This window comes from Penicillium riverlandense (genome assembly GCF_028828495.1).
Source record: "Penicillium riverlandense strain IBT 135883 chromosome Unknown utg000001l_segment0_segment0, whole genome shotgun sequence".
Taxonomy (NCBI): domain Eukaryota; kingdom Fungi; phylum Ascomycota; class Eurotiomycetes; order Eurotiales; family Aspergillaceae; genus Penicillium; species Penicillium riverlandense.
In genome coordinates, this window is record NW_026643194.1 from 2,935,042 (window position 1) to 2,958,307 (window position 23,266).

The 23,266-nt window shown below is 52.1% G+C and overlaps 11 protein-coding genes across 11 annotated transcripts; 6 read left to right on the top strand and 5 right to left on the bottom strand.

Annotated features, from left to right (window-relative positions):
* Positions 1 to 184: 184 nt before the first annotated feature.
* On the top strand, positions 185 to 1,544 carry N7474_001196 (putative C2H2 finger domain protein; the record flags this gene model as incomplete). Its single annotated transcript, XM_057192611.1, has 2 exons — positions 185 to 282; positions 338 to 1,544. 2 exons carry the CDS (start codon positions 185 to 187, stop codon positions 1,542 to 1,544), a joined length of 1,305 nt encoding a protein of 434 aa, XP_057057564.1.
* A 1,279-nt stretch (positions 1,545 to 2,823) lies between these two features.
* N7474_001197 (putative DUF21 and CBS domain protein (Mam3)) lies at positions 2,824 to 5,076 on the bottom strand (the record flags this gene model as incomplete). Its single annotated transcript, XM_057192612.1, has 1 exon — positions 2,824 to 5,076. One exon carries the CDS (start codon positions 5,074 to 5,076, stop codon positions 2,824 to 2,826), a length of 2,253 nt encoding a protein of 750 aa, XP_057057565.1.
* Positions 5,077 to 5,084: 8 nt separating this feature from the next.
* N7474_001198 (uncharacterized protein) lies at positions 5,085 to 6,121 on the top strand (the record flags this gene model as incomplete). The annotated part of the gene is made up of 3 exons (XM_057192613.1): positions 5,085 to 5,245; positions 5,672 to 5,747; positions 5,846 to 6,121. 3 exons carry the CDS (start codon positions 5,085 to 5,087, stop codon positions 6,119 to 6,121), a joined length of 513 nt encoding a protein of 170 aa, XP_057057566.1.
* Positions 6,122 to 7,061: 940 nt separating this feature from the next.
* N7474_001199 (2-oxoisovalerate dehydrogenase subunit beta) lies at positions 7,062 to 8,309 on the bottom strand (the record flags this gene model as incomplete). Its single annotated transcript, XM_057192614.1, has 1 exon — positions 7,062 to 8,309. The coding sequence occupies one exon, from the start codon at positions 8,307 to 8,309 to the stop codon at positions 7,062 to 7,064; it is 1,248 nt and encodes a 415-aa protein (XP_057057567.1).
* Positions 8,310 to 8,624: 315 nt separating this feature from the next.
* On the bottom strand, positions 8,625 to 9,756 carry N7474_001200 (alpha/beta hydrolase; the record flags this gene model as incomplete). Its single annotated transcript, XM_057192615.1, has 2 exons — positions 8,625 to 8,676; positions 8,897 to 9,756. The coding sequence occupies 2 exons, from the start codon at positions 9,754 to 9,756 to the stop codon at positions 8,625 to 8,627; spliced, it is 912 nt and encodes a 303-aa protein (XP_057057568.1).
* Positions 9,757 to 9,944: 188 nt separating this feature from the next.
* On the top strand, positions 9,945 to 11,583 carry N7474_001201 (argininosuccinate synthase; the record flags this gene model as incomplete). The annotated part of the gene is made up of 7 exons (XM_057192616.1): positions 9,945 to 9,959; positions 10,084 to 10,126; positions 10,180 to 10,221; positions 10,272 to 10,292; positions 10,355 to 11,120; positions 11,169 to 11,244; positions 11,296 to 11,583. 7 exons carry the CDS (start codon positions 9,945 to 9,947, stop codon positions 11,581 to 11,583), a joined length of 1,251 nt encoding a protein of 416 aa, XP_057057569.1.
* Positions 11,584 to 11,843: 260 nt separating this feature from the next.
* Positions 11,844 to 13,491, bottom strand: N7474_001202 (putative salicylate hydroxylase; the record flags this gene model as incomplete). Its single annotated transcript, XM_057192617.1, has 7 exons — positions 11,844 to 11,881; positions 11,939 to 12,267; positions 12,323 to 13,061; positions 13,117 to 13,174; positions 13,224 to 13,300; positions 13,357 to 13,361; positions 13,409 to 13,491. 7 exons carry the CDS (start codon positions 13,489 to 13,491, stop codon positions 11,844 to 11,846), a joined length of 1,329 nt encoding a protein of 442 aa, XP_057057570.1.
* A 1,142-nt stretch (positions 13,492 to 14,633) lies between these two features.
* N7474_001203 (cytochrome P450) lies at positions 14,634 to 16,559 on the bottom strand (the record flags this gene model as incomplete). The annotated part of the gene is made up of 5 exons (XM_057192618.1): positions 14,634 to 14,805; positions 14,866 to 15,173; positions 15,229 to 15,686; positions 15,749 to 16,325; positions 16,386 to 16,559. 5 exons carry the CDS (start codon positions 16,557 to 16,559, stop codon positions 14,634 to 14,636), a joined length of 1,689 nt encoding a protein of 562 aa, XP_057057571.1.
* Positions 16,560 to 17,428: 869 nt separating this feature from the next.
* N7474_001204 (uncharacterized protein) lies at positions 17,429 to 17,768 on the top strand (the record flags this gene model as incomplete). Its single annotated transcript, XM_057192619.1, has 2 exons — positions 17,429 to 17,560; positions 17,655 to 17,768. 2 exons carry the CDS (start codon positions 17,429 to 17,431, stop codon positions 17,766 to 17,768), a joined length of 246 nt encoding a protein of 81 aa, XP_057057572.1.
* A 448-nt stretch (positions 17,769 to 18,216) lies between these two features.
* Positions 18,217 to 19,962, top strand: N7474_001205 (uncharacterized protein; the record flags this gene model as incomplete). Its single annotated transcript, XM_057192620.1, has 5 exons — positions 18,217 to 18,336; positions 18,390 to 18,555; positions 18,631 to 19,086; positions 19,155 to 19,660; positions 19,723 to 19,962. The coding sequence occupies 5 exons, from the start codon at positions 18,217 to 18,219 to the stop codon at positions 19,960 to 19,962; spliced, it is 1,488 nt and encodes a 495-aa protein (XP_057057573.1).
* Positions 19,963 to 21,342: 1,380 nt separating this feature from the next.
* N7474_001206 (fatty acid desaturase) lies at positions 21,343 to 23,086 on the top strand (the record flags this gene model as incomplete). The annotated part of the gene is made up of 2 exons (XM_057192621.1): positions 21,343 to 21,536; positions 21,598 to 23,086. 2 exons carry the CDS (start codon positions 21,343 to 21,345, stop codon positions 23,084 to 23,086), a joined length of 1,683 nt encoding a protein of 560 aa, XP_057057574.1.
* Positions 23,087 to 23,266: the final 180 nt, after the last annotated feature.

Below are 23,266 nucleotides of genomic sequence, written 5' to 3' on the forward strand. Positions count from 1 at the left end.
TGATTCTGCGCATCAGAGATCTCTTCGTTCCATCAGCTTCGGTCGTTTGACGCACAACAGACCGACTGGATTTTCGCCTCGACAGAGCCTGCGTGCCCCGCCGGTTACAAATACACATCCCACTTCTTTTTTTCCTCCGCGACCTACCTTCCCTCACCCGTTTACCAGAAAAACGACCGCCATCATGTCGTCTTCTTCTCAGCTTCCATACACCTGCAACACCTGCCTTGTTGCATTCCACCGCAGCGATGGACAGAGAGAGCACATGCGCAACGACTGGCAGTATGTGGTCTTGAACCCTTCTTATCTCAGAACTATGACTGACACATACTTCTAGCTTGTACAACATGAAGCGCCGTGTCGCTTCCCTCCCTCCTGTGTCCTTGGAAACCTTCAACGAGAAAGTCCTTGCTGCCAAGGCCACCTCTAGCGAGGCCGCCGCCAAGGCCTCGTTCGAAAAGACCTGTCAGGCCTGCCAGAAGACTTTCTTCAGCGAGAACTCCTACCAGAACCACATCAAGAGCGCCAAGCATAAGCAACGTGAAGCCCGCCTGAACAAGGAAGGTGACGATGCTTCTGTCATGAGTTCCACCTTCTCGTTTGGAGAACCCGTCAACAAGGAGGACGATGTGTCCAAGGTCACCGACGGTCTGAAGACTGCCACCATCGAGGAACAGGCTGAGGACGCAAGTGACGAAAAAGACGAATTCTCCACAGTCCGCTGTCTGTTCTGCCGCGAGGATTCATCCGACATCGAAGCCAACGTTGAGCACATGTACAAGACCCATGGCATGTTCATCCCTGAGAGAGCGTATCTGGCGGACCTGGAAGGTCTCATTCACTACCTCTACCGCAAGATCACGGAAAACTTTGAATGTCTCTATTGCCACGCTATCCGAAACAACGCCGCTGGTATCCGGACCCATATGCGCGATAAGGGCCACTGCATGATTGCCTTCGAGTCCGAGGAGGAACAGATCGAGATTGGCCAGCACTACGACTTCCGGAGCTCGTACTCCGACGATGAAGAAGAAGAGAAATCTACACCGGAAAGCGGTGGTGTTAAGATTAAAACTTCCGACGACGATGCTGATGAAGGCTGGGAAACCGATGCCTCATCTGTGGACGAAGACGACGACGAGTTCGACTCGCGTCGTAAAGCTCCGGTCATCTACCAGACCGAGTATGAACTCCACCTTCCCTCTGGCCGCACCGTCGGCCACCGTTCTCTTGCCAAGTACTTCCGTCAGAACTTGCACAACTACCCCACTGCCGAGGAGCGAGCTACCCGCCAGCTTGCCATCGAGAATGGAGAAATTGAAGAGGAAGAAAAGCCGCGCGGCCGCAACGCCAACCGCACTCTCATTTCTCGTGCGAACGGTGGTATGGGTATGGTTGGCGCCACTGATACTCAAAAGCAAGCCGTTACCGTCGAGGAACGCCGCGAGAGGACTCGAGCCATTCGACAGGAGCTTCGCTATACGGCCCGCGTCCAGAAAGCTGCCAACAGCCAGAAGCACTTCCGCGACCCTCTCCTGCAATAATCGCATCAAGTACCTCCAGCTCCTACACCTCGTTGCATGTCCAACCGGTATCCTGATGAAAATGTCCACGTTTTAACTGTGCACCGATGTGCATAAACATCTTCCTCCACAGCTACGACGTATGCGGTATCATTCAGTCGCCCAAATATAAGGGCGCGCTGGTTACATCCAGTTGAGTTTACACCTTCCATGAGCTCTTCTAGCCGATGGCCACCGATGTCCTTCCTGCAGTTGCAGCAAAGTGGCTTTCAGCCTTTCATATCATGGGAACTCGGACTTGCAATCGATACCATCAAAACAAGTTGCTCCTTCCGACCGGGCCATTTTCCCAAGTGGTTTTTCAACCTGGTCGGCTTTAGCGAGACTTCATTCCCTGTCTCGCCTTACACGACTCCCACGCAGTACGAAAGATGTTTATGACTAGTGATGATGGTCTTCCAATGTTATGTTGTACATATTCTGGTTACCCATTATGTATTCAATTTATGTACCCGGCCCCACAACCTTGGAAATCACAGCCGATCCTTTCACAATTACTTCGCTATTTTTGTAAACAGTGCTGTGTAGAAGCCTTGCCTGATAATCATGCTAATCTTTCAATGAGTAGTTATAACCAGAAATATAACTAGTTAGCCACCGCAGACAAATCTACAAATCTACAAATCTACAGGTCTGCAAGCCTACAAGTCTGCAAGCTTCCAAGATGTACGGTATGGAGGTGAAAACAGTATTGCGTTCAAGTCCTGCCAGAGGATTCTTTTCGCATCGATATCATAAAAACAAGTCAAAAATGACGAGAAGATTCATACCTCGACGATCCAAGTCACAGACGAGGCCTAGTGCGAGATAGAGTGGAAGAAAATGGGCTTCTGACAAAGAACAATGGTCGGCCCAGATAGACAGAAGAATGTTATGTAACGGCATGGATATGAGACAAGCGGCAAGATACCGAAAACCATGAGAAACAAGGAACGAAGTAAGAATTTTCCCCTGACAGATTCGGAGATAGTTGATAGATTCAGTGAAGCCCGTAGGTTTTCTAAACCCATCGCAAAACGATGAAGGGATATGGAATGCTGTGCATGGTCGTGGTAATCGTACACAAATCAATCAAGTCGAAATAAATTCGTGTGGACGAAGGTGTATAAAGGCTTCCTGCCTTCCCCGGTTTGCTATCCAGTCAAGATCTTGTTGGTACAGAGACAAAGGGGGCAAGAAAACCGTGTCGGATGATATTGTATGAAAAGCCTCTCTTTTCTGGTGAGAGAGCAGTTCAAGTTCAAGAGTCTTGTCGTAAGAGAGGCTGATCTTCCGCCGGACCGCCATCCAGCTGCTGTTCGGCATGGTGGTCGCCGCGCTTCTTCTTCCGTCGCTTCTTTTTCTGTGAGCTTTTGGCTGTGTGTGAAGACTTGGATCCGTCTGTTTCAATAGCCGGCGCGTCTTTGTAATGGAAACGAGAATGAGGATGGGTGTGTTCATGGGTTTGCACCGCTCCTTCTGATGAGGAGCTCGAGGCGGCGTGAAGGACAACTTTGCGGATTCCGTTGACATCGACGATCTGTTCGGTGATGCTGCCGCTTTTGGTCGGTCCACGGTGACGGTAAGGGGAACGACGCTTCGGTTTCTCGGTAGTGGAATCGGATGATCGGATGCTATTCGATGCACTCACTGGTCTACTTCCATGTCCCGGGAACTCTAGGTGCGTCGGGTCATCGCGCTCTTCGTGAACAGATTCAGGGATCGAAACTTGAGGAAGGTCTCTGTACTGCTGGGCGTTCGTGGCTTTGCTGATATGGTCCTGTGGTGGCATCGTGCCGTACCCAACTTTCAATGCATGTGCTCCGTCTTTGGCATCAGGCCCTGCAGAGGTGAGAAGGCCAACTCCAATGCCACCTGAGTAGCCAGAAGTTATCGCTTGATGCGATTGTGAATCAGCCGTGCTTTGTCCAGATCCAATATCAGTCTGTGCCGATCGGGAGGGGGAGTTGTTCCTGCGCTTGATCTTGACTGCAGAGTAACGGGTTTCTCGAGGTCGACTGGCAAGATTTGAAGGGCCGAGATGCTTCAAGTGCTCTCGAATCTCGTCGGTCGTGCCGCGTTGAGTGACCCAACCATCACTCGAGGTGGTGTTGCTGTCAGGTACGCGCAATTGGAACCGTGGAGGTGGTGCTTCGACAGAGCTGCGACGTCGACCAGAATCGGGTTTCTTGCGGGCGAAATGATCGGTGCGATCCAAGTCGACCAGCTCGTCCGCGGTAAGCGAACGAGCAGTAATGGGAGGCTCTTCGACGATCTTGCCCTTGGGAACACGAGCCCTGGGAGCAGGTGCCATCCGCCGAATAGCTTTGTGAACATCAATGAAAACGTCAGATTCGTCAATGATCTCTTCACCGATCAGTTCTTCAATGACATCCTCCAGTGTGACGACGCCAAGAACGCCATGGTCCTCGCTAGGGTATTCAGAGACAAGGACCATGTGGGATTTTCCTTCCTGGAAGAAATTCACGATATCCAGGCAGCTAGTTTCGGGACGGGTTTCGGGAAGCGTAGCCAAGGCGAACTCGCGGACAAGCCGGCAATCTTCCGGGTCGTAAGTGATTAGCATCTTCACAAGAAGCATGCCAACGAAATCCATTGGGTTGTCGGGGGCATGGATGGGGATTCGAGAGTATCCTTGCGAAAGGATGAGGTCCATGGTCGGTTCATCAAGAACGGTGTCGGCAGACATAGTGAAGACATCCTCCATGGGCGTCATGATTGTTCCCACAGATTTCTCTTTGAGGTCAAGAACCGCGCTGATGATGGTGACTTCGTCGGAGTTGAGTTGTTCTCCGGCTTCTCCGAGGGTTTTGTGGAGAGTAACTAGGGTTTTCAGTCCGGCCTTTTTGTAGATCGTGCCGTGATCTTCCCCGAGAAGCTTGTCGAGCAGCTTGGCAATGGGCCATGCAATGGGCGACATGATGTACATCAGAACCAACACACAGGGTGCCATCCACGCGCCGATCGGGAGTCCATAACGGACACAAATCGACTGAGGGACGATTTCCCCGAAGATAACGATCAATGCAGTGCTCCCCAGCACTGCGGGCCAACCACCACCGAGTGATCGGTCGAGGACAATGGGTAACGTCTCGTTTGTGATGACATTGCTGAGCAGCAAAGTGACGAGAACCCAATGCTTTCCACGTTTCAACAGGTTCAAAACACTCTCCGCGTTCTTTTTCTCCGCTCCTTCTCCAGAGGTTTTGATGACTTGCAGGTAGATTTCATCCTGGCCCATGAGGGCAATTGTAAGACCCGCAAAAGCTCCGCCGCACAAGACCAGGGCCGCTGAAATACCTAGGTACAGCCACAGATTGGGGTCGTCGGGATCCATTGGAGGTTCCGCATCGCGGGGGAGGAGGGAGAAAGGTCGGATGACGGACACGGGAGCGGAAGAGATCCGCGGAATTTGGGCGAGAAGAAGAAAAAGCTTGGCCAGACTCAGCACGGCAGGCCGAGTGGCCGGGTAATTGGTTCGGAGAGGATTCATCAGCGACAATGGGGATGAGAGTGAGTCGTTACTGGAACAACATTGCGATGACGTTGGGAGATGATGACGACGTTGAAAGAGAAGGAAAGGGTGCGGGGAAAGGCAACAGACAACGAAACATGCAAGTCAAAATCGAGCAGCCGGGGTTTAATGCGACAGACACCCAAAGGTGAGACTCCAGGGGGAGGGGGAAGAGGGAGATACCGACTTGCAAAAAGAAAAAAAAAAAGAGAGGATGTATGTTCCCAAGAAGTGGAGCGGCAGTCACGGGATCCCGACCGATCGTGCTGACGTGCCAAGAGATACGGCAGGCACAAACCGAGACACGGCAACAATACAACCATACAACGCGCCATGTCCAGATCCTGTTCGAGAACCTCGACCATGAGGGCCAATTTGTGTTCGTAGAATTTTTTTTTTTTTTTGTTTTCCCAGGATCTCTTCTCCGATCTTGCTTTCCCCGTTCTGGAGCTCGAACAAATCGGCCATTGCGCTCTTGTGCGGCGGGGGCCTCACCGATCTCGGTCTTCAAGGACTCCACCTGCTCCTTGTGTCGGACCTACAGATCAGCAAGGACACTATTCTTCTCCGCCAGGCTCTCCTCCAGAGGAGATGCGGGCTTCCATGTTGATCTCGAGGGTTTGGCTGGTCGTGGTCAGAGTCGTTTGGTCGTAGGCGGCGAATTGTTCCACCAGCTGGGCTCCCGGCTGCCGCCAAGCGGTTGCCAGCTGTTCAGCTGTTCTTGGAGTGACTTGGTCATCGAGACCAGGATCTCCGCGTGTATTCGGTCCGCGAAGTCTTTGAGCGCTGCCGTGCGCTTAATTCAGTTCTCGTTGACGACCGCCAACTCACTCTGCAGGCAGTGCACGGCCTCGGCGCGCGCCTTTTTGGTGCCTTCGAGCTTTACTGTGAGCTCCTGGACGTAGACGGCGCTGGCGGACTCGACACGCTCCTGCTGACGGGCAGGAGGAGCAAGGACAGTCTGCAGCTCCAGGGAGGGGCGGAGGTAAAGGAAGCCTCCACGGGCCCCTGCACCCGCCGTTAAGCTTTGCGGCCCGCCTGGATCGGTCGAATTTCAAGGAACTGCTCCATTTAAACCTGATGGCTCGGACGTTCCTTTCCCTGCTCGGCGTACTTGCATACCACGCAACCATCCATCCCCAGCTCACGTTTTTGTCCTCTATGACGCCCTCCCATAGTGCATCAAAGACACCCCTAACTTCCACACACACCGCTTGACGTTAAATCCTCCCCATTCCCGTATCTCTCTGCTTCCTGTGACCCAGTGGGCGCTAATTTCCCGTAGTTTTCAATCAAACTGACCGCAGTTTTCCACACTTCCAACAATCCAGCAAAACTGTTGATGCCGACCGAATCTTTTGCGCTTTTTCGAATTGATGGCTGATCGCGCCGTTGCTTGATATCATCTTCGTCTGTTCCTCGGACTTGCCGACCGTTAAAGGTATACTGAAAGCGTGATGTGGGACGACGAGACGGGACGGAGTGCGCATCCGCCCATGATGCATCTGGGATGCTCCCAGCGATGGCAACATGGGCCTTGCAGTTATCGCAGCTTGCTTACACAAGACACACCACTGTTCGTACCCAGGGAACCGGGTAGCTTGGCTTTTGGAAGCGCGAGACCGTTTCATGGATTTCCAACATGATATGGACCGCACCATGCGAACCAGTATATGCTTCATGACCGACGGTTCTGTATATTTTCCTGTCAAGGTTGCATGAACTTCCTAATTGGGAGAAGAAGGTTGCTTCCTCACATCTTGGGTGTTGGACTGCAGTTCCACCTCACAGGCCTTTACATCCAACCAGCTATTACTTAGGCCCTCCAAACTTATAGTCTATGAGAAAGATTGGTATAGATTCTCTTGATCGATGGAAATGCTAAGCAAGTCTACCGAGCATGGTAGTGTCTATTTCAAACATTTAATGACTGCGCTCAATACTCGAGGGTCTGCTTAATAGCATCATAGATTCCTGAAGAAAAGCCAAGTTAGAGGTGCGCACAAAGGGTAACCCAGGACGGACTTACTTGCAACGTCAGGCAGAATAAACTGCTCATAGGTCAATCCAGTGTGAGTACTCCAGCCAGCAACCCGCTTGACAGGAGCTTCTAGCCGTAGAAAGGCACCCTCCTGGATGGTGGAGGAGACCTCGGCACCCACGCCATAGTTAATCATACTCTCGTGCACGACAACCGCTCTCCCAGTCTTCCGCACACTGTCCAGAACCGTCTGCCGGTCCCAGGGATAGATGGTTCGCAGATCAATCAATTCGATATTGACGCCCTTCATGGTCTTTTCAATGGCCGAAATCGCAGCAGAGCACAGGTAGAGAGGTTGACCGTAAGAGATAATCGTCAGGTCCTTGCCGGGTTTGATCACCTCGGCCTTGCTGAGGGGAATGGTATAGTATTCGTTAGGCACGTGCTCCACCGCGGCACGATACAAAATCTTGGGCTCCATGAAGATAACGGGGTCGTTGCACTCGAAGATGGATGAGAGGAGTAAGCCCTTGGCCTGTGAAGGTGATCGAGGCACGACAACGCGGAGGCCAGGAATATGCGCAAACAGCGCCTCCGGTGATTGGGAGTGGTATCTGTTTGGAAAGTTAGCCCCCTTGCAAGTCTCATCAAGGTCCGTTGGTGAAACGTACAGTGCTCCGTGACCCACCGCGCCACAAGGCATGCGTAAGACCAGTCCGCCCACGTTTATCCCAGTGGCACCTTCCCGGTACCGGAACTTGGCAGCTTCGTTCACAATCTGGTCGAAAGCGGGATAGACGTAGTCCGCGAACTGGATCTCCGCCACTGGCTTCATTCCCTCTGCCGCCGCGCCAATGGCAAACCCGGCAATGCCTTGCTCCGTCAGGGGTGTATTAAACACCCGATCTGACCCAAACTCGGTCTGTAGATCCATCGAGCACCGAAACACACCACCAAAGGCAACATCTTCACCGAAGAGCAGGACCTTGTCGGAGGTAGAAAGGGCGGTTCGCAGGGCGGAGTTGATGGCTTGAAAGAGGTTCAATCGTTTGCTGGTAGCCGCTGCAGGGAATTCGGGGGTCCCGGATAAGGAGGAGGGCGTGTGATGTAGTAGAGGAGTGGTCTTGTAGTCGATTGGTAGGTTCAGACGTGCTGAAGGTGATGGGGCCCCCGAGTAGCAGCGTCGGGTTTGGCGGAGAAGACCCCGTACTGGAGCCCGTGGGACATTCATCGCTGGTGGGTGTGAAGGGAGAGCAACAAGGAGAAAGGGCGCATTATTGCGCTTATATTATTTCTTTTCGCCTTGATTGATTGTTGCCGCGGGGGGAAGACACGACCGCCGCGGATAACCGAAAGCGGTGCAAACAGGCCAAACAGCCGGAGCTATGACGAATTCCAGGGGAATATTCAGAGACCACACAACAAGAGCATCGCTCTTGATGCAAAGCCGTATTGGCCTTGAGCCACCAGAGGAAGGCACTGTTTACCGTGAAATCGATCTTGCGGTCTTTTAGTCTATCACGATCCAGTTCGAGCAGCCTTTTCTTCACGCGGCCCAGAATGCGCCGGAAGTGGACATTGTAATCACACCTGATGACCTATGATTTATAGGCTGAAGAATGAAGGAATCCAATACTTTCTGGTTTCCCGCACCGGTTTACTTTAACATACTGACTTCGTGGATATATTGTTGTATACTCACATTCCAAACCACATTAACCAAACCGAGACCTCCATAGTCTCCTTCCCCAACCAAATAGGATAACCCCCCGTCCCAATACATGACCAAGGGCCAACGGCAGTCCAAATTTAAACCACGTAAAAGGCCGCCAGAGTGTGGCCTTGGGCACTGCAATCACATCCCCGCGTCCACTCCGTGTAGCTTCATTCCCCTCCGACTTGCCTGTAAACGCCTCGACAGCCTCCCACACAATCCTCGCTGTCGCCTCCGGTTGACTCAGAAACGGCGAATGGCTCGTCGGCAGCTCCCTGTGCTCCACACTCGCGCCCATCTCCCTCGCCATCCCCACAGTCATCCGCTGTGCAACCACCGGCAAAGCCCGATCCTCGACGGTGCCAATATACCAGCTAGGCACATCCTTCCACCCAGCGTATGTGTATTCCCCACCCTCGAACAATGCCTTCAGGCTCTGCGAACCCAGCTGAGAGACCCAGAATGCCGCCTCTTCTGCTGGCAAGTCGTGATAAAAGAGCTCGCGCGGAGGTGTGACCAGCTCGGCATAGCCGGTTGCGCTATTGACACGCCAGGAAGGAGGCGGATGACCAAAGAACGGGTCCATAAAGGTGAGTCCCGTCAAGGTAAAGCCGGTGGCTATGAGGATGAGGCCGATAACATATCCCGTTGGAGGGGTTTGGGTGGTGTCTCGTGGCTGTGCGAATCCCTTGATCGCACTATTGCCCACCATGCCGCCATAGGAGTGTGCAATGACCACCACATTGCGCCCGTGGGTGGTCTCCTGAGCTATCGCTTCGCGGGCCGCATCGAGATCGTCTTTGAAGGTCGCGGCTGGGTTCCACGCCATCGAGGGGAGGGCCACGGAGACACATTTCAACCCATGCTGGCCCTGGAGGAGTGTGACGACCTTGTCGTAGCAATTCGGCTGATGCCAGGAGCCATGGATGAAGACTAGCGTCGGTAGAGAATCCTTCCTGGCCATCCTAGACGATGCGGTGGTGGTTCTACCAAAGCAGACAGTCTAGCGGTGAGGGCTTATCTTATCTGCCGGCACAACCCACACTGGGTCTGCCCGCACATTTTTGCGGTGACTCAACTCCCCTCTTCTTTACTTCCCCTTCACTCTTCCCCATCACTGCTGCTCCCATAACAACGTACACTTCATTCACCATGGCCAAAGGAAAGGTATGTACCTCCAATTGCTTGTCCACCTTCCTCCGACCCTTTTAATTCCCCCAATGCCTCCAATGCTACCAGACCGCCACTTGCCCGACTTACCTGTCCGGGTGCTAATATGTCCGTCGCACAGGTTTGTCTAGCTTACTCGGGTGGTCTCGATACGAGCTGTATCTGTATGCGCCCCTACTGCTCGTCCCAATTGCATCTGCTGATCTCGAGGTTGAAGTGAAATACCTGATCGAGGAGGGGTATGAGGTCGTGTGTTTCAGTAAGTCGTGGTGTAATATGCTTGTCTGTCCTCTGCTAATCTGTGGACAGTGGCCGATGTGGGCCAGGAAGGTACAATTCCCGAAAATCCAATCCCTCCGCCCACCGAATTCTGACCCGAACCCGCCCAACAGAGGACTTCGAGGCTGCTCGCGAGAAGGCCGTGAAGATCGGCGCTCTCAAGTGCGAGATTGTCGATCTCCGCCGGGAGTTCATCGAGGAGCTCTGCTTCCCCGCCATTGCCTGCAATGCGGTCTACGAGAATGTTTATCTGCTCGGCACCTCCCTGGCTCGCCCGGTCATTGCCCGTGCCCAGATCGCCGTGGCCCAGCGCGAGGGCTGCTTCGCAGTCTCCCACGGCTGCACGGGCAAGGGTAACGACCAGGTCCGCTTTGAGCTTGCCTTCTACGCCCTGCAGCCCAAGATCAAGGTCATTGCCCCATGGCGCGACCCTGTCTTCTACCAGCGTTTCGCTGGCCGCAACGACCTCCTCGCCTATGCCGAAGAGAAGGGCATCCCCGTCACATCCACCAAGTCCAAGCCCTGGAGCATGGACGAGAACCTGGCCCACTGCTCGTACGAGGCTGGCATCCTGGAGGACCCTGATACCACTCCTCCGGCCGACATGTGGAAGTTGACCCAGGACCCTCTGACGGCTCCCGATCAGCCCGAGGACTTCACTCTCACTTTCGAGAAGGGTGTTCCCGTGAAGCTCGAGTTCACCGAGGGTGGCAAGAAGAAGACTGTCACTGACTCTGTCGACGTCTTCCTGACGGCCAACACCATCGCCCGCCGTAACGGTGTCGGCCGCATTGATATCGTGGAGAACCGTTTCATCGGTATCAAGTCGCGTGGCTGCTACGAGACCCCTGGTCTGACCATGCTGCGCAGCGCTCACATGTGAGTCTTTTCCCGGAAATTTGAATTTCGTCATCTAACCTGGTACAGCGACCTGGAGGGTCTTGTCATGGACCGTGAGGTCCGCGCTCTCCGCGACCAGTTCGTCACTGTCAACTACTCCAAGGTTTGTTAATCCATATCACCTACTTGACCATCTCGCTAATCGGTATGAAAGCTCCTCTACAACGGTCTCTACTTCTCCCCCGAGCGCGAGTTCCTGGAGTCCTCCATCACCGCTTCCCAGAAGACCGTCAACGGCCAGGTCCGCTGCCGCGCCTACAAGGGCACCGTCTCCGTCCTGGGCCGCTCGTCCGACACCGAGAAGCTGTACGACATGTCCGAGTCCAGCATGGACGAGATTGGCGACTTCTCGCCCGCCGAGACCACCGGCTTCATCACTGTCTCTGCTATCCGTCTGAAGAAGTACGGCCAGATGAAGGCCGAGGCAGGTGAGAAGATGTAAAACATAAGCGCACAGATGCTTTCGTTCGGCTTCAGTTGATTGGAATTGCTATATGTTGACCGTCACTGGCATCCACGGAAACAACAACCTAGCGGACCTGATGTATATGAATGTGTTGATGTATAATGGGATAGAAAAATTGCAATGCTGCGGGAATTTATATTGCGAGTCTCGTAGAACCCAAGACATGTTTGCTCTGGGTAAATCTATCCATCACTATATACCGAAATGTCTATTCATGCAGGTGATTGGTCGGGCCATCACAAATTGGCGTTAACCTTGACGTCGTCTTGCATTTCTAGTCAGTCCAAATCAGCGCTCAACAAACAGCAAACCAAACAGGAAAAAGACTCACCCTCCCAAGCATCCAAAGCCGCTTTCTCAGCATCCCAACCCCACAAGAATTCCTGGGTCTCCCGATCCGACCACTTATCCGGGTTTGTCCCGCTGGCAGACGCGCGGAATTGCTCATCGCGCGCCTGCTGTTCTGGGCCATCGGGCAGATGTAATGTGATCCGGTTTTCAGAGCCTGATTGCTGCACAGTCTCTGCGCGCTGCTTTCGTGACTTCTCATATACTTTCAAAGCCTGCGGAATGTCTTCGTGGGATATGATAGACGACAATACAACGCCGAGCGCGGCGGCATCTTCGACTGCTTGCGCGGCGCCCTGTGCGACGTACGGCCTGGACGAATGAATTAGTGGACGCACAACTAGTCCCCAGACCAAAGAACACATACAGCATTGGATGGCATGCATCACCAAGCAAAGCCACAGGCCCCCGAATCCATGTCCTCAGCGGGCGATGCAGACACAGTTTCCACTCAAGCACTTCATCATCATGCACCAAGTCAATGAGCTTCCTTACTTTGGAATCCCACCCGTCGTAATTATCAACCATCGCCTGCTTCGACCCCTTGGTCGTCCACGACTCCTCAACTTCCTGTCTATCTGGATGAAGCAGCACCACGTTGTACAGCTCATGCTTGCGCACCGGGTACGCGATAATGTGGCGTCCAGGCCCCACCCACCTCGTCGCCTGCGGCTCGTCAATGAGCGTCTTCAGCTCCGGATCCTTTTCCATAATGCTGCGCGGCAGGATAATCCGGTACGCTGCGTCGCCGGTGGCAATTGCTTTGATCGATGAGTCCTGGAGCAGGTGCTCGCGGACGGTCGACTTGATTCCGTCTGCGCCGATGATCACGTCGCCGCGGAAGGTTTTCCCGCTGGATAGTGTCACGGTGGCAGGACTGAATTGCACATCTGTGACCAGGGAGTTTTCGCGCAGCGTCACGTTGTCGAGTTCTAACGCTTTGGCGATTAGGGCGTTGTGCAGGTCTGCGCGGTGCACGACCACTTGCTGCCCGAAGCTCTTGTTCACTGGCATTGTGCCTAGGAGGCTCCCGTCTTGCCACCGACGTACGTGGATGTGCTCCAATGCCACATCCTGGGCGTGGATCAGGTCCGAGACGCCCCATCCTGGAAGTTTCGGTGAGCAAGAATCCGACAGAACATGGGTTGCACGCATTCTTACGGTCAAAAAGGCGCAGCATATTTGGCGAGACCTGAATCCCGGCTCCCACTTCCATGAGCTGTTCGATCCGTTAGCAAGATCCATATCGAGTAATGTGGTACTCGTACCTTCGGCGCGGCTTCCAAGATTACCACACGATGCCCTCGCAACCCCAGCGTCAGGGCCGCAGCCATGCCGCCAATGCCTGTGCATGTGAGTCAAAATCATGTTCTCATGATGCTTTGCAAAAGGAAAGCATACCAGCTCTATTCAACATCAGCACAAATTCAAATAAACGGCGGGGAAGACATACCCGACGACAATGACATCGAGTGGCAATTTTGCCCGTGGCGCCGCCATGCTGGTCCTCAATTCAGTCGCAATAGAGGGGGCCATTTTATATGCTGCGGAGAAGAGGTGAAAGAAGCAGAAATCCTGGCGATAGATCGATCAGCCCCGGTTCTAGCCCTGGGAATGGGCTCTATTTCAAGAAATTTCGCTCCGAGTCGGCCGTCCGAAGGGTTTGCCGGCCCACCGGTGGGCCACCACCAAGAAACGGGGAATGCAAGATATGGAATGGCTTACCTCTGTGCGTAAGACACATCAATGATAGTAGGTAACTCCTTTCTCAGTCCTTGCTCCACAGGATCCGCTATCGAGTCTGTGAATTTCCGTCAGGTGTTCCAACTGATCGGCCTTCGTGGTTGCGGGGAATAGTTAGTTATGAAGAATAGCGCACCACAACCCATGTCAACCACACATCATCCAAAGCAATAATTACGCTGATCATTGCTGCATAATTGTCACAATTCCTACCCCAAAATCTACTACCAAAACACCGATAGACAATTAACTCGCTCGATGTTAACTCAATGTGGCGTGTTCCCGCGATCGGGGTGTGGGGTTCCATCGGCTTTTCACGCAGACATCATTTGCCGAAGAACCAGCCAGAAACAGTAATCATCAACCGTCCTCCCCGACGACCATCATCCATCCTAAGATCATGAGCTAACCCACTTTCCCTGTGGTTTACGGCAAATCGTGAGTTAAATCTCTGCCGATGGCTGCGAGGTGTCGTACAAAGATATCGCCCGGACCGGAGCTCGCCTCTGCCCCTGGGGACACGGCAGAATTGGTAAACGGCCAAGCTTTTGTCGAGCTGTCACCCGAACACTGTCCTAGCTGCGGGACGGACCTCCGCCATTGGATTAACTGGGGGACGCTCACACATACTATCTTTCGACTTCGAGAAAACCAATTTGTGGACGCAGCCGCTGTAGTAGATTTCTTGGCCTCCAGGTTATTGCGAGGATGCTCTGCTTCTCTGATGCTCGCGCCCTGTGCGACTCCCGCTTCTCACCTTCAAAGCCATGTCCAGGTCCAGTCAACACTTCTCTAGTCTCCACCAAGCGGCTTCATCCATCCGCATCAATTGTCGGCTCATTTGGAGCATTCATTGCCGGGACTAACCCACATGTACTCGCCCTCGAGACGATGACACCAGCGCAGCGCCCTTTGGCAAAATTTATCCGAACTGATTAAAGTTTGTTGGCGGCGTAATAGGTGCTCATGCGGTATTGACTCTCGCCTTCGTACGGAGATAAATTCTCCAGCGCCTTCTGGCCCTCTCTTTCGATGGTGGCATGGATTTCGGGGCTGCGAGGCGTGATCCGGCATTGGAACGGACTGGGCCGCATGTTGAGACCATTTCTGCACAGGATTCTTCTATTAGCTTGCCGAACAACCAAAGTTCGCTGGTCAGAAACTCACGTATAGTCAAATATATCCACTGGGATCTCTCTGCCTCGCTCATCTATAGCCTTCTCGATCCGGAAGCCCCAGAGAAGGCGCGCGACAGTGATGAACGTGCCCTGCTCCGCCAGTCCTTGACCGCTACACACTCTCCGCCCCCAGCCAAAGGTCATGTACCCTTTCTCTCCCGGAAAAGGACGACTATCTGAACTTCCCTTTATGTACCGGTCTGGATTGAATCGATCCGGATCAGGGAACTCCCGTTCGTGATGGTGGATCGCCCACACATTACCCTGGACCCAAGTGTTTTTGGGAATCAACCAACCCTATAACCACCTCATCAGTATGGCTTTCAGAAAGAGGATCTACATAGATCCATACCTTGTAGTGATCGTCCTTGATCGGCGCATGCGGTTGCCCTCCGATAATCGCAACAGATCTCCACCGCAGCACTTCTTTCACGAAAGCTTTAACGTGCGGTAGATTGGGTTCGTCGTCGAATTCCGGGCTGCGATGTGGTCCCACCACGCGGTCCAGCTCTTCCCATGCTTTGGGAAGTGCTTCTGGGAACGCACAGCAGGCTAGCACGAACGTAACAAGCGTCGAGCTGGAGGTGTCACTACCTGCTCCGAATAGGTTCCCTGACAGGGAGGAAATCTCTAGTTTTGAGAGGTTGTGCTTGGGTGCTTCGTCAAATATACGCTTCGCGTAGCATTGCTGTGCGTCAGGGTTGTTGGCTGCTTCTTCTGCCAGAGCGTAGAAAAATGGCCTGCCGCGGCCCTGGCCTCGTCCGAGACCGTGCTTCCAGGGCGCCATCCAAGTTGGGAACTTTGCCAGGACTGGAGAATGTTAACACACTGCATCCTAGATGTTTGTATCCCGCATAGTAGCTAGTACTCACAAGGAAACGACTCCATCAGCATAGGAAACGTCTTCCCGGGCACATTCAACTCAGCAGCACGTTGCATCAAAGCAATAACCTCCGTGATAATCGGATCCGTAAAGGTAGCAACCCGTCTCCCAAACCCAATAATCGAGACTACGCTGGTAGCATAGCGTTCAAAGTGCTTCACGTACTCCTCCGGCTCGCGCAGGAGATCAAAGGCAACTACTTTGCTCTCGTCATTTTGGAACCCGCGATAATTCCGGACCTGCTGCAGTCCCACTCCCATATGCGTCAGTTTCCGATGCAGTCGCCACCGGTCACCGTAGTACATGTTGACTAGATTCGACTGGCCTGCGCCGAGCTCGCTGAAGACCACCATTCGGGGTCGGGAGGCGTAGATTGCGGCACGCTTGTCTAGGAGCTCGGATGCGGCCCAGGCGTCGCAGATCCAGATTGTCGGGCGGCGGCCGGTCCAGAAGGTTATTATTGGGGTGTTGTAGGAGCGTGCTAAGTGTTCAAAGTATATCCATGGTTTTGTGTCGGGGAGGAGATGGGTGTTCCCGATTATGGGAAGAGGGAATGGGCCTGGAGGCTATTGTTTCTGTCGGTCTAGATCCTTCTCTTGTATATTGGGGATATGGGTGAGACTTACCATCTTGAAATGTAGATAAATCATGTACCCATAGTCGGCGACAAGCATAATACTTGCAACAACGCAAAGTGTCACAACCGCCATTCTGAGATCAAGACTCTGCAGTGTTGGGTGGTTCAACACCCGCTGTGCCTGGATCAGGGCCAGTAGCTCCTCGAGCTTTTCTACAATCATCTTCAAACCGAAAGTGGCTTTTGCTAAATTCAGTGAAAGGGATATGTTCGTTCCATGAACATGACACCGAGGAAGCTGACTTAGGCGGGAGCGTAGTTCTATTTACGTTGCCTTGCTAGGAAACCCAATAGTCTAGAATGTATTCCTCCCATTTTCATCAAGTGCAGACCTCCACCCCCACTTCGGTTCACTAGTTCCGAGCCCCAAGTTGTTGGAAATGTGCGGGGCTTTTGATCACTCAATAGCTTTTATGTGAGGAGCAGCATCCGAAATATACCATGCCAGCCTTTCGTGTCGAGCCCCACACGCGCGCTATGTATTTGAGTACAAGGGCACTGGATAAAGAACAATCTTGTGGTGGATTCTAGTAATGAGTGCGTTGTTCCGCCCAAGAAGATATAAAACCGGGAAAAGTAGTCCATGCTCGTCTTTTCAAATCATCCACGACAAGTCCCATCCCGATTGCCTCGAATCTGTGGGGCGAGTGAGCCCCAGATTCCTTTCGTTTGCGGGGTTTGTGGGGACAAGGGATAGTAATGAAGATCTATGATTCGGCATATTGATGGACCGAATTCTTCATAGAGGTGTCTACGAGTATAGTGAGCAGGCAGTGTCAATATTGACAAAGTCAAAAGCAGACTTGAATGTTATTACCGGCAAACAGAAAGCAGGCAGGCAGGCGCGACTATAAGTTCCCAACACTGCCTCTGCGAATCTCCCACCTCCAACATTGTCCTTTCCCTTGCCGTCATTAACAACAGGACCATCTTCAACAAGAATACACACTATGCACGAATCACTTTCTATATTCAAACTCTCTGGAACGGTTTCCCTTACTCGATCTATTCTCCATATCTAACAACAAGAGCATGAAGCGCATGGAGGCACTTTTCAACGACTTGCTCGCCTCTCAAGCTGTTGCCAATACCGCTGCTCAAGTTTTGGTCCATGTGGATGACTTCCTCGAAATGATGTCCCGATGCTTTCACTACCACTACAGAGTGTGCGAAATTTACTACGATACTAGGGTCCAGAACTAACAGGTCAAGCAACGAAAGCATGGGGCATACCTCCCACAAGTTATTGTCTATGCAGAAGTGGACAATGCCTGGCCCCAACGAAGTGCTGTACAAGATTGTTGGCATTGGGCGTGGAGCCTGTTTCGTTTCGTTCAAGCTGCCTCCGTGGTCTGCTAAACTGGTGGGATGATTCTATCAATCAAAGACAGCGCTGCCGAGGCCCACAGGGTCCTGAGCGACATACGTCGGGATGCGTAGAGCACACAGATTGATCTCGGTAAGATATGTATTATTAAACAAGGCATTCACTGTGGGGCAGGCCCCAGGTTCATTCTGCTATGGCTTCCGGAAGTTGCGGGGGTTGCGCGGGGTTTGCGGGGATGCAGAACGGAGCGAGCCATTTCATGGTTGATCCTCGGGATGTGACGTGTAGCTGAAGCCGAGCTAAAACCAGGAATGGGGGATATATGTAGCTAAAGGTTCAAGGCATTAAGGCTGTAGTAGAAACACTCGTTGCTCATACAGATCGATGTTTGCATTTTTTTTTATAGTTGGTTTATCCCGCCATGGCAGACAGTATTACGAGCACGACTTTATGGCAGAATCGAAAATGTCTCCTCTTCTGCTGCCTTGTCTCCATGGCCAATATGCAGTACGGCTTTGATCTCGCTGCAGTCGGTTCATTGCAGGCAATGCCGGGATTTCTGAAAGTTTTCGGATATCCCGACCCGAGCAGCGATATTGGTTATGGAATTGATGTATGTGCATGATCGTGAGAAACTGGATAATATACTGACACGAATCCATTCAGAGTACCGTACAGCAACTCATCACCTCACTCCTGACGCTTGGATCATTTGTCTCCTCGCTCGTCGCCGGCTTTTTTTCTACATACCTAGGTCGACGTGCTGCTCTATGGCTTGCCTGCATTGTGAATGCCATCGCATGTGGAATCCAGATTGGAGCACCCTCTCCGGGTGTTCTATATCTAGGTCGTCTACTATTGGGTTTTGCAAACGGGTTTCTCGTCACTTTTTCTAACATATATACAGCGGAAGTAGCACCGCCTCATATGCGCGGGCTGATGGTTGCGCTTTTCGCATATTGGGTTAATATCGGAAGTATTCTGGGTGCTGTCATCGACAATTATACCAAATCCCGGATGGGCCGCTTGTCCTATCGCATTCCCCTGTCGTGTTTATATATTGTCCCGGCACTACTGTTCATTGCCTTATTTTTTGTTCCTGAGAGCCCACGGTGGCTTCTGCACCGTGGAAAGGAGCAATCTGCGAGAAAAGCATTGGAAAAACTAAGAGGGAGTGCTTTCGCAAATATACCCTCTTCGTCTTCAGATGACGCTCAGCGAAATAGCACGGCAGAAACTGCGAGTATCGGAAGTGCGACAGTTGTCCCTTCACTCTTAGAGCTAGAGTGGGCCGAGATGGTCAAAGGTGTCGAAGAGGAAAAGCGAGAACAGAGCAGTGTTGCTGCAGTGCATATGTTCAAAGGTAAAGTCTTCGTATCACACAGCATTTTAAAGTCCAGTACTGATCGGAAGCTCCCTCTGGGTGATCAGGCGTCGACCTCCGCCGAACAATGCTATGCTACGGCATTATCGCCTGCCAAACGGCATCCGGCGTTTGGTTCCTGATCGGCTATCAAACGTACTTCTTCACTGTGTGTGGCATCTCGCGAGCGTTCGAGTTCTCGATTATGAACACTTGCTTTGGCTTTCTGGGAGTCAACGTCGGCATGTTTGCCATTCGCCACTTGCTCGGTCGTCGCGCCATCCTGATGCTGGGAGCAATGGCCTGCGGATTGTGCCAATTGGCAAGTGCTATCGCAGCAACCGTCAGTCCAAACACCTTACCCACAGGCCAGACGCTGGTGGCATTCACGGCGCTATTCATGTTCTTCTATAATGGCTGTGTAGGCGCAGCTAGCTACCCTGTCGCAACGGAGCTGGTCAGTTCGCGATTGCGTGCGTGGACAGTGGGCACAGCCACGTCATTGGGGTACCTGCTCGCATGGCTAACCAACTTTTGTACACCGTATTTCATCAATCCGGAGCATCTCGATTGGGTATGTTTTCTTCTACGCCTTGTGGAGACGGAGATCAATAACTAATTGTGTTGACTGTACAGGGCGCTCAGTACGGATATATCTGGGCTGCATCTAATTTCCTCTGCGTCATATTTTTCTATTTCCTCATGCCAGAGATGAAGGGTCGGTCTCTGGAAGAGCTAGACGAGATCTTTGCAGCTGAGGTGCCAGCCCGCAAATTCCAGTCTTACCAGTGCCTTATTAGAGAGGCGGCGAGACTGGACGCTTTTGATGCAATCCATGCAAAGGCCCCTCTCGATCAAAGCCGCGATAAGGAGTGATTGAAGCCTCTCTCGGTGCTTCTAGATGTATATGTTAAGGCTATATGGCGATGCGCAGAGGAATGGTCGCTAATCTATTATATCCTGCTGTGCCAATTGAAAGGTATCCTGGCAGTTCAGAAATATGAATCGCATGGTACTTCCTCTTCGAGTATTGGTGGCATTGGTGGCTGCCTGAGGCCAACGCCATTATCTCCTGAAGTACGCGTCGATTAAAAGCCCCGTGTTTGCAATGAATGAAATGCCACAAGAGGCGGAATTCCCAGACCATGGGGGATGTGAATTTAGTGGTTTACCGTCCCGGCCGAAAAAAAAAAGGTGGAAATTGTGGCGAAACTGTTAGAATTCCATGGTCGTACAGCGCCGCTTGGGACCATTTCCATTATCAGCCCTTCACCGACGCCATTTTACTGTATTAGCACCCTTTCATTGGCTTAAAATTGCCAATGGCCATATATTCTATATTTTTTATCCCTGTGAACAGATAGCCAACGTTGGACAGAACGAATTTAGTAGTTGATGATAACAAGCGTTAGGTAAGTAGCTAGCAATAGGGGAAGGAGGTTGCTAGATGTAACTAAACTAGGTGGCGACTGACGCCCCAAGAAGCGGGCTGCGGGGCTCGAGCGGCGACAACCTAAAGGGTCTAAGAGCAGATCTCCTCGCCTTTCATTGTTGTCGGCAATTATGTCGCTCCCACAATCGATCCACGCGAAACCTTTTGTTTCTAGGCTATTACTTTTATTTTCTTATTGGTTCCTGTACCGTACCAGCGGCTATTTCCTACGCAAAAACAGCCTGAGACCTTCTAGAGCCCACAATGGGTCCACTATACAGGCGATGTGGCATGACAGGCTCTACACCCTGTCCTGCACCCCACTGTTGATAGTGGATAAATTAGGAAGCTACCATGTTAACTAGTGCTGGTGCGCCCAATCCAACACCCGCTTGGATCCTCCACAAACCATAGTTTCGGACAAATGACCTTGTTGAAAAATGCCTGGAGGTTTCTCTGTGGATTCCCAGATATACTTTATGGAGCACCACGTTCTCATCTACGTCAAGGGGCAAGGGGTATTTGCAACGATCACACGTTTCAAGTCCGAATACGGGAAGTCCGTGACGTTTAAGCTTCTTTTTGCACTGCCCCTTTTACGTACCCCTGGACCGTAAGGAAAGGGATGTTTTGCGCCATGGAGCTAAGTTTAGGTAGAAGGATTGTAGATAGATTTCTTCCATTGGTAGACGCTTTGCCCCAGTGTAGCAAACTTCTTTTATATACGTCTGCCTGCCGTATCCCCTGCCCACAAATAATGATCGGAAAATCTCAGGCGATATCACAATCTTGTCCTTTCTTGACGATTTTCGCAAACGAGCAAGATGCCCAACCCAGCCAGGGCCAGGGACAATGTCTTGTCGAGACGTGAGATTGAAGGCATGATTGCCGAGGACAAATTGATTGTCATTGTCGACGACAAAGTTCTGAGACTGGATGCTTGGGTCAAATTCCACCCGGGAGGTGACATGGCCATCAAGCACATGGTGGGCAAAGATGCCACTGACGAAGTGAACGCGTAAGCATCCCAGGCCTCTCCATTCCAGCTCAATATCATGTACTGACAGACAGCCCAAAAGACTACATTCGCAGGAGGCACGTCAACGTATGAGCAAATTTCAGATCGGCCGCATCGAGGGGAGATGGATCAGCTTTCTTCCTCCCATTCAAGGTGGCATTTTCCGCCCATACTGTGAAAATGAAACAAACGAGGACGATCTTTCGACTTCAGAGCTATCAAGCGATGAAGGCTCAGTTGCTTCGGTCTTCGAGGGCAATGAAGATGCATCCGGCTTGAGACGCAGGCTATCAGTGTCGACCATATCCTCAGCGGCCAGCACCAGTCTTCTACCAGCAGAAAAAACCGAAACCAAGCCGGGACCCTGTGTGATTGACGCTTTGACCAAGGAAGGAATTTTATTAGATTCGTCGAAATACCCTCCTCTCGATGCCGGACACCAAGAGAACATCACCCAGAAATACCGTCAGCTTGACAAGCGCATTCACGCGGCCGGACTTTATAACTGCAACTACTACGCCTACGGGATTGAAATATGTCGATACGCTCTTCTTTTTGGTCTCTTTGTTTTCTTCTTGAAACGATCGTGGTTCTGCCTGTCCGGCTTCTTCCTCGGGTGCTTCTGGCATCAACTGGTCTTCACTGCTCATGATGCTGGTCACATGGGTATCACCCATAATTACCAGGTTGATAGTGTGATTGGCATGATCATTGGGGACTATCTAGGCGGGCTGAGTGTAGGCTGGTGGAAGCGAAGCCACAATGTCCACCATATTGTGACCAATACCCCTGAGCACGATCCGGACATTGAACTGATGCCCTTTTTCGCTTTGTCGCACCGGTTCTTTGCCAGTCTGCGCAGCACATACTATGATCGGGTCATGGAATATGATGCGGTGGCGAAATGTGCGGTCAAGTACCAGCACTACTTGTACTACCCCATCCTCCTCTTTGGCCGCTTCAACCTCTACTACTTGAGCTGGGAACACATCTATGTCGGCCGTGGCCCTCGAAACGGTGCTGGCTGGTGGCACCGTTGGTTCGAGTTGGCTGGCCAAGTGTTCTTCTGGACCTGGTTCGGCTATGGTGTTGTCTATCTGAGTATTCCAAACTGGTGGAGTCGGATCGCCTTCGTCCTGATTTCCCACATGGTAACTGCACCGCTGCATGTACAGATTACTCTCTCGCACTATGCCATGTCCACCGCGGATCTCGGTCCTCTTGAATCCTTCCCCCAGAAGATGCTCCGGACAACCATGGACGTGGATTGCCCAAAGTGGCTGGACTTTTTCCATGGCGGACTCCAATTCCAGGCGGTTCATCACTTGTATCCCCGCATCCCTCGCCACAATCTACGCAAGACACAGGAGTTCGTCAAGGAGTTCTGTGAGGAGGTGAAGATTCCGTACGCGGTCTTCACCTTTTACGATGGCAACAAGGAAGTTATCGGGCGACTTGGCGAGATCGCTAAGCAGGCGAGGATCTTGGAAGAGGGTAGGAAGGCGTGTGCTGACCATGGGGTCTTTTCGGATCATCACCATTCGCACTGAGGACGCGTCATGCCCTGTAAGATGACTTTTTACTAGACACAATTAGACATTTAAGCTTCTTGCCACTTGTACTTCTCTATTCTTAAGAAACGGTAGATCAATCGCGTGTTTCCACAATCGCGCCTGCCTATTTAACCCTCTTCTTCCTCCTCTCTTGCACATCTTTTTCTACACTTCAAC